Source organism: Montipora foliosa, chromosome 3 (genome assembly GCF_036669935.1).
Source record: "Montipora foliosa isolate CH-2021 chromosome 3, ASM3666993v2, whole genome shotgun sequence".
Taxonomy (NCBI): domain Eukaryota; kingdom Metazoa; phylum Cnidaria; class Anthozoa; order Scleractinia; family Acroporidae; genus Montipora; species Montipora foliosa.
The window spans coordinates 20,773,418-20,782,845 of NC_090871.1; the positions used below are offsets into that span (position 1 = coordinate 20,773,418).

The 9,428-nt window shown below is 38.8% G+C and overlaps 1 protein-coding gene across 3 annotated transcripts in view; it reads right to left on the reverse strand.

The window, feature by feature from the left end:
* Positions 1 to 1,639: 1,639 nt before the first annotated feature.
* LOC137997051 (uncharacterized) overlaps positions 1,640 to 9,428 on the reverse strand; it is a 32,973-nt gene continuing 25,184 nt past the window's right edge. For all 3 annotated transcript variants that reach the window (XM_068842769.1, XM_068842766.1, XM_068842768.1), the window contains exons 3-4: positions 8,430 to 9,116; positions 1,640 to 2,650 (exon numbers count right to left, since the gene is read on the reverse strand). In XM_068842769.1, coding sequence (XP_068698870.1) covers positions 2,194 to 2,650; positions 8,430 to 9,094 — 1,122 coding nt within the window. In that variant the 5' untranslated portion in view covers positions 9,095 to 9,116 and the 3' untranslated portion in view covers positions 1,640 to 2,193. The remainder of the gene's footprint in view (positions 2,651 to 8,429; positions 9,117 to 9,428) is intronic.

Genomic DNA, 9,428 nt, shown 5'->3' on the forward strand with positions numbered 1-9,428 from the left:
CGATAAAGGAAAAAAATAACTTCTAACAAAGTTCACGTGTGCGAGGATGTTCCTCCATTCAGTTCTCTATTATTTGCGATTCATGTCCTTTTTATTTCAGTTTTAAATTCTTTCACGGAAACCCGTGAGCCCAATGAATCTACTTTCTCCCAGCAGATGTGATTTCATCATCAGTAGCAATTACCGAGGAAGTCAGATTCAAGTCCAATTGAAGATCGGAATTTTCAAACTCTTTTTAATTGCGTGAGTTGCGTGTCTAGAAAAGCAACCAATCAGATGCGAGCAAGAGTCCATCAGCAGTGGATTCATGATGCGAACTCCATTTTGACAAACATTTCGCAGTGTCCCTTTGTCTAAACGCAAACTACCCATTTACAATAGCAAAGAGGATTAGGCTTGATTTTATGTCCTGTACAAGAGAGGAACCGTCTCAATTGATTACACTTGCCAAAGCAGTCGTGAACGACTAGGTATCTGAAAGTAGCCACGTTCTATCAGAACCGAGGGGAATCTTCTGGTCCTAGTTTTTTCTTTTTTTTTTTCTGTCGGTTCTTATTTCACACCTGTGCGAATTCGCTGGCCTCCACAAGCGCACCATATGAATGACATTCTTTTAGGGTAAGTCTCTAACCTACACAATAGTTTTGTCTGTAATTGTAGTTTAATGGCATAGCTCCAACGAATCCCCTTTACCTCCTTAGCAGGGAATCCGAGCAATTGTAGTAATGAAATTGAAGGTCGTATGTTCGACTCTTGCAAAGGAGCACTCGCATTTTTTTCGAATTCCCCTGAGTCACCAACGAAAATGATCGGTTCGTCATTTCATTGACCGAGGTTAACATTTTTCATCTCCTTTATGACAGTGAAGTAAAGTCACTTTATTTTTCGTCGGTAGTTTCGTCAGCTCTGAGAGTGGCATCAACGGAAGCCGACGGGTGTGCCCTCAGAGGCTTGGACTGCAAATCTCACACGCAAGGATCCGGCCTTTTGGAGTGCCGCGCCGTGATCTCCGCGGGCTCAGGTAGCACATTTAAACTGCTATATATTCCACCTTCGCACTCGTCGTGGTAGTTTTGATGAGCTAGGGAAGACATTTGGACCATTGAATAGTAAAATTCGGGTAAAAATCTCGGTACAACAAATCTGGTAGAAAAACCAACCCAAACCAAAGCCGTGAGCGATCGATGTACATCCCGGTCTGTCGCTACTGGTGATCATGAACTACGCAGCAGAGGCCTGAAATTCAGGCCATTAATCATTACTGGGTTGCCAGTATGGCAATCACAGTCGGAAAATGAGTAATATTTGGTCGTTTTCTCTTTTTTTTCCCTCTTTTTTTCTGTGTCGGTAAAAGTCTTGCCTGTCACTCCCCTGCTAAGTGGTGTCTTTGTGCATAGAGCCTTCTGCGCGTATTTTCTTAGGATCGAGAGGGTAGTAGAAATGCGTAGATTTCTCTGGTGGACACAGTAGAATATTTAACTTAACCTGCAATGGCTGAGTGGTGGCATCAGATTAGACTAGCAAGAAGAGGAATTGTGAAGCGGAAACAACACCTTAAGTCCTTTCTTAGTGTGTGCAATAAACGTTTGCTTAGTGCAACTGCAAGACATGCATGACATGAATTTTACTCAAGATCCTGTTTTGTTATCCTTAAACTGAATTTATTACCAAAGCTTAAAAAATTAAAAGACCTCAAAATGGGACAAGACATTACAAAATAATTAAACTTGTGAACGTGTGAGCCAAAGGGCCTCTGCTGGCGCGTATTAACAACTCCCTTGTGTCCTCCGTTCTGTTAGTATCCATTTTCTTTCTTCCCTGGTTTTGTTTATTTTTATAGCGATTCTATGACAAAGGAGGCTACTTATAATGTAACCCCTTTATCTTAAACATAAAATCCACCTTTTAATCTGTAATTTCTTAATAATAGTCCAATTTGTATCTTTTTGGTTTTAAACATTGTTAAATTTAAATGAAAGAAAAAGGTTTTGTTAGTATCAACCCTAACAAATTGATTGTACGGCTTGTTTAAGCCTATTATCCATAGCAGAATACGTTATTTGAATGTTAATGGTATTAGGTTAGGGTTACTGGAAATCACAGAAATCAGGGGGGAAAAACGTTTTAACACTTGCTTGCCAAACTTATGGATCACTGAAATCACACACTCAGATCTGAAAGGTTTTACGCTGTCTATATGGCAGAGTTTTTGGGGTCGTAAACCAATAACAATGCTGCCGTCGTCGGCCCCCACCAATTAGTGGTTGTTTTTTTGCTCTGAAGATTATAGACGTCTGACCTTCTGTGGAGTTTTCCATCTTTAACTTGGAACAACGGAGTGTTGTTTGGCTCTTCCTGGTCAACAAAAGGTACCAGATCAATTACCACTGCAGGGTCAAGAACTTTTCCGGGGTTTCTGTAAGCCTCATAAACTTGATTGACAGAATTCTGAACAGCCTCAACTGCAATCCTTAGGTTATCTTTGCTCTTTTCTTTCAGTAGCATTCCATCGCCGAATGCAATCCACTTATCTCCCCTCTTGTTTGTGACACGCAGGCCAAACTTGTTGTCTTCATCGTGCATGTACTTACAGAGCAAGTGGCCATCTCTTCCAAGCTTAGTTCCCTTTCCCAGCTCAACTCGTGGTGTCCTGCAAGTAACAGCGGGATATTAGGGTGTCTAAAGGAGAGAGTGGTCAAGTAAAAAATGGGGAAATTTCAGCTTTGCGTTACTTGTTAGGTCCATTCTTGCTGTTCTATTATTTTCAACTCGTCAGAAAGGCAGCAACTTTATAAATAAATGAGTTAGTTTTGTTTTTGTTCGTTTTTTTTATCCAGAGATATATGGAGTCAAATAAATATCAGATTACCCATTCACACCAACAAGACATGTTTAATTAAACTAGGTTTAACAAAATGAAAATTGGTCACAGAAAAATGTAGGACTGGCTTTTACATCATTCAGGTGAGTTTCGAAAAATTAGTTAACCTTGAGTTCACCATTCACTTAGGACAGTGCTTTACGTCTGACCAAGTGCTTTACCATGAGGTCTGGCTGATACTGTATCCTAGCGGTTTGCTTTAATCCTTGGAGTTCAATCCCTTGTGAAGGAGATCAGTACTACGTTTATCACCATTGATGTGAGCTTTCAAAGTTGTATAGAACAACACGCACACTTACCGTAAGATACTAAACCATACTAAAATACTAACATTACAGGATGTTAAATATTGTGGTTCAATCGTTCCAGATAAGGCATTTTGCCAGGACTTTTGGTAGTTGCGATGCCATCATGCTGAATGTTTATCAACGCGGCATGTTGAAAATGAAGACCAACTTCAGACCCCAAACAATCTCATTTTTACCCCGTCAGAGTTATTAAAATGCATGAAACAAGGGAAGAATAACAAAAAGATATGATGGTGATGATACTAATTTAAGTATTCAATCTGTCTTATCCTTTGATTTTAATCCTTTGTGAATGAGATAAGTTCTTTTATCACCGCTAATTTGCGCTTTCAAAATCATGTTAAACAACACGCACACTGAGTGTTTTGAAATATTTAAACTGATGCATCATAACATGTTAAATATTGTGGTTCAACCGTTCTAAAGAGGTTTAGGATTCATTTTTAAAAATTAAAGCCAACTTCACGCCCCGAAACAGCTTACATACAATGCAATACAATACAATACAATACCGCTCCCCATACGGGCTTTTCAGGGCCTATGAAACAATCAGCGAAACAACAAAACACAACAACAACAACAACTGTTAAGAGCCATTTTCCCAGAAAATCGAAAATCGCAAGACACTCGTGAAAAAATCGAATTTTTTTTTCTTTTGCCAAAACATCCCTTTTAGTACCCTAATTCAAGAAAAAATAGTTTTGGGTTCAAGCGATTCATTGTACGGGAGAAATTACTAAAAGTTTGAAAAATCGATTTTTTGCTGGTTTTTCGTACTCAAAACAACGGAATCCGACCGCAACTTCGAGAAAACGTTGAACGCATAAGAAACAATCCCTAACATCAAAACTTCAGCCGAGAATTATTAGATACTTACTCTTTAATTTTATGAAAGAAAATTTGAAGAAAGAAGTTTTTAAAAATTACAATCGACAAGTTTAAAAAGGTCAAATTTGTATCTCTGGAAATGTTAATAAATGAAGGCGAACTTTAACTGTTGTAAAAGCCCTCTGGTATATGCCACTTCCTTGTAAAACCCATATAGAATAAAACCTTGGCTATTAAACTAAGTTACTGGAAAGTTTTAGCTCTGGGAATCCAATACAGTTCTCACACTAAAGTAAGCAATTTGAGTATTTGAGTAAATAAAACGTATGCAAATTAGACGGCCCGCTGAATGAATTCATATTTTTAACGCAAAGTTTTGTTGAACAAAGAACTTACCATTGCTTGTTGTGAGAGAAGTTAAATCCATCTCTTAATCTGTTTGTGGCAACTCATCCATAACTGATTTCGACCAAAATGTGTCCAGCAACTTCAGCGCTTGAGCTATCTAAACACTTCCCACGCAGCGCTTATTACGCGTCATCAGACGCTTCTGTAATAATGAAACCCGATTATGTTTTGGTCCGAAAATAACATACAATGATGAAAATTAACCACTGCTCAAACCACACAGTTAACAAGGTGAGTATTACTCTTATTGAGCGAACAAATCAGATACTAGACGGGATAACAAGATCATATGACGCATAATTTAACAAACGCGCAGAGATTGGTCACGCTAGCTTGTCACATACGACTGTACGTACTATACTTTGTACACATTGTAAACAGATTAAGAAACAATTACAGCTGTCCCAATGAAAAAATGTACAACCCTACGTCTGTTTATAGATCATCAGTGTAGAAATATTCGACTCTGGGAACAATATTAATACAACATTTCCAGGTCAAATGCTCCTGGAATAAAATTCATATATTGTCACGAAGTGTTTCGCAACTTACTATTGCACGTGCCTCTACGATTTCATTTTAATTGAATTATTCCCGTCTAGTATTACGAAATGCTACCCTGCTCACAGACGTTTTTTCTGTTTTGGGAATTTGGTGCGCGCACAAGATAAGCGATTGCCCGTGAGAGAGGGCGGAACGCGCTTTTTTTTATACGTGCATCTAAAAATGAAGAGAGTCTGTGAACAGGCTAGTAAAGTACACAAAGTGCAGAGTTCTGCCTAAACGGTGTTCTCACTTCTCCTCAGAGGCTGCTTCCAGAAGTGAATCATTCACCATTTGTTCTCGCCGGAATAACTAAGTCAAGAAAAAATCTATTTTGTTTGCTTTCTTTGCTTATTTTTGAAGTTTGTTTATGTTTAAAAGAGCGTTCCTTTTCGGAGAGTGAGATCATTTCTTGTTTGTCAGGCTGAGTCCTTGTTACAAATCAGTCAGTTACCTTTCAGTTCGTGACTATTTGCACGTTATAAATGTCTCTCCCCGCTCTAACAAATCAATGATACCTTATCTTATATGAAGAGGTATTCTAGCCTGCATAACAGGTGCTTTATGAGCCAAGCGAGGCGAACGCTCAAAGCGCGAAACGAGTTCGAAGCGCGAGACGAGGGATAAAGAAAGATAAAGCTTTATTTTTTCCTCCCCTCGTCGCGTTTCGCGCCTCGCGCAAAATGCCGCTCATAAAGCAGGGGCACCCTGTGAAATATCTGTTCGGAGAAGCAAACATTGCCTAGGATTTTCTATAGCTTGAGGAAGGCTAAAAATTTCTAGATGACCGTTCCATTCATGTACACAATTTTCGAAGCTTATGTAATAAATTCCCTCCGATTTTCTGAAGTTCATTTTTCCCATTTCACTCCCCAGGTTAGGTTGTTTTTCGTAGAGAAAGGAAGCCTAAAATTTTCGGAATCGAAAATGCCATGCAGAAAGGAACCGAAAAACTATCACTTTCGGAAAACTTTGAATTGCTGCTAAAATGTTCGGGAAAATAACACTGAAGCCCTCGTAACTTCGAAAAGACTCAAGTTACCCTAGGATGCCCGAACAAATATAAATTTCTTAGCGCCACTTAGAAAACATTTCTAGAGATCTAAAAGTACTCTGGATAGCCTAAAAAGTCTTTTCAAAGTAATTCGGGGGGAAACCGTCGTTGGGTGCCCCTGATAAAGCGCCTGTTATGCAGGCTGGAGGTATTTCTGCAAGTTCTCTGAGTTAACCAAAGATAACTTTGTTTTTCTTCACTAAACAACATTTCTAGAGGTCTCTAGAGAAAGCGTTACGCGCGAGAATGTGGAATGTTATAACACTCCACATCGCGTATTCAGCCCTGCGGAGTGGTTCTCTTTTTCTCGCGCTCGCGGCTTGAATTGGTCAAATTTAACTCAAAGATTATTATTAGCCTCAATAGGCTTTTCAACAATTTTGAGGAGGTCTCGAAGGTTTCAAGGATGCGATAAGCACACTCAAGTTTGAAGTTGTGTTGTGAACAAGCTCTAAATGAAACTTAGAATTTCTAGTTACCTGGCTAGGGATCCTGGTTTCGGAGGAAAAATGATAAAAAACAAATCCGAAACAAAACTATAGCAAGCTATAAAGTTGAATTTTATGCTTTTTTATTTTGCTGTAGGGATTGTTACAAGGTGGTAAATTCGGGAATAACGAACTTATTAAGGAAACATTTGTGTTTGAAATATTTTGGGAAATATTATACCTTCACTCTGAATCAAAAACTGTGATGAATGTCTTTTACAACAAGTCAGCATATGCATGTGTCTGGACCAATACAAATATATAAGTCAAATTAAGCAAGAAGGTCTGTTCTGTGAAAATTGTATGTATTTTTTACCAACAAAACAAAGACCGAAAACAGAAGCTATTGAGTATTTCGTGACAGTTTGCTAACGTGACCTTGGCATATGTAACCGATTCGTGGGTCAGTAGAAGTCATAAGACCTTGTGGTGGCTTGAAATCTTAACTAAACAAATTCAAAATCGAAGTCAACGGTTTCGAATGCATTTTAATTCTGCTTTTTCCCCCTGAAGAAAACTATTTTACCATTGTGGTAACGGAGTTTCATCAAGCGATGACAGTTTCAGTTCGAAGTTGCGATCTCAATGATTTCGCTGCGGAAATGTGGCTGAACAAACGTTTTTCAGTCGTCATATAAAAAGTTATTTACGGCTCTCACCAACACAGCTGAAAGCTAGAAATAACACTTTCACTGTAAAAACATATTACTTGCAACAGTAAGTAGTCCTTTTGCACTAAACTTTGTTTAGTATGAATTCCTTCAGCGGGCCGTCTAATTTGCATACATTTTATTAAATGAAATTCTCAAATTGCTTACTCCAGTGTCAGGGCTGTATTTAATTCCCAGAGCTAAAACTTTCCCGTAATTTACTTCAATAGCCAAGGCTTTATTCTATATGGGTTTTACTAGGAAGCGGCATATACCAGAGGGCTTTTTCAACAGTTAAGCCCCATTTACACGAGCAATTTTTCCTTGACAAGTCCACTTGTCAAGGAAAACTTGCCGACTGTACACACTAGCAAGTTTTCCTTGACAAGTTTTCCTTGATAGTGTAAATGAAAAATATGACAAGTTTTCCTTGTCACATTTTCCTTGTTGTCCATCTACACGAGCAAATTTCAGACTTGACAATTTTTCCTTGTCAAGGAAAAGCTAGCACGCCAGATTTTCCTTGACAAGGAAAATTTGTCCACTATTCCCCATCTACACGAGCAATTTTTCCTTGTCAAGGAAAACTTGTCAAGGAAAAATTGCTCGTGTAAATGGGGCTTTAAAGTTAGCTTTCATTTTCTAACATTTCAAGAGACACAAATATGTCCTTTTTAAACTTGTCGATTGTAAATGTAAAAACTTATTTCTTCAAATGTTCTTTAAGGGCTTCAAAGATTAAGAACGAAATAATATTCGCCTGAAGTTTCGATGTTAGGGATTGTTTCTTATGCGTTCACCGTTTTCTCGAAGTTGAGGTCGGATTCTGTTGTTTTTAAGCGCGAAAAACCAGCCATAAATCGATTTTTCAAACTTTTTGTTATTTCTCCCGTACAATGAATCGCTTGAACCCAAAACTATTTTTTCTTGAATTAGGTCACTAAAAGGGATGTTTTGGCAAAAGAAAAAAAAATCGATTTTTTTACGAGTGTCTTGCGATTTTCGATTTTCTCGGAAAATGGCTCTTAAGAATCCCAACTGGCCAAAGGCAAACCAGTTGGCTATTTACAAGTGTAGCTGGGAAGTTGAACCAGGGACTACCAGGAACAAATTCAGCGTGTGGTCAGAGCGGGTCTTGAACCCGGGATCTCCGAACCCTAACCACTGGGTCACACTGCCTACATCGTCGTAGTTATTAAAACGACTTGAACAAGGAAAAAATAACATAAACATGAGGTTGATCATGACAATTTAAGTCTGATTAATCACCTGATGTGTCCACTCGCGAACATATCAGTCAGAAAATGGCAAGCAAACGCATCCATGGAAAGCGCTTCATGAAGAAGAAGCCTCTTCGCTTCCTCCCGGCCACATTTTCTAGCTTTTTGTGCTTTTTTTATCGCCAGCTGATGACCAGTGAGGTACGAATGCTTTGCACAAGGGAGAAAATGGTCGTGGTTATTTTCAGCCAATTTCAGCATCCTCCCCGGTTTGACTGGCACTCCACCAAACCATATACCACCAGTGATTTCGTCCCATATTTTTGCAGGAACTTCCTCACCAGACTCAATTTCTTTGTGTAACGTGGCCAAGAGGTTTTCTAACTCATCCTGTAGCTCATCCTTCGATGAACGTGCCAATTTGTTGTAAGCATCTGTAAAGCGCTGGTACCGACCAGAGTCCTCTTGGTCAACGGGATCGATGATTGGTTTATCCGGTAAACCGTAAAAATCGCCAGCAAGCGATATAATCTCCTCGAACCTTATCTTTACACCATTTGGAAGTGTGAGGACATCATCATCGATCTTTATGAACTCTCCAATCCTTGCATGTTCACCTCCACCAAATGCTTCAATTATTTCCCCTTTGTTTCCGCAGTGTTCATCTCCGGCAGAGCTGTCGCCAATCTTTTTGTGTTTACCTCCAGAAGACATGCTACGTATTCTCAGTCTCAACCTATCAAAACATTATATTTGATTAACATATTCCACGTTTTCCATGTTGTGCATATTGTTTTACATTTAAAGGGGATTTAAAGAAAATCGCTTCGCCAGTGTGCTAAACAAGGCATGTTCTAGAGATGAAACGGCATTCTTAAATTCACTTTTAGTTATTCTGGTGTGGTGAAAAATTGAAATTAGTCACGAAGTGTTTTCGGGTGTATCTGAATGACATAGATTGAACTGTAATAACAGTTGAGATAATTTATTGATTGTATTTGTCACACCTTTGGAAGCTTAAGAATTCTTCCATGAATACCACCCCTGA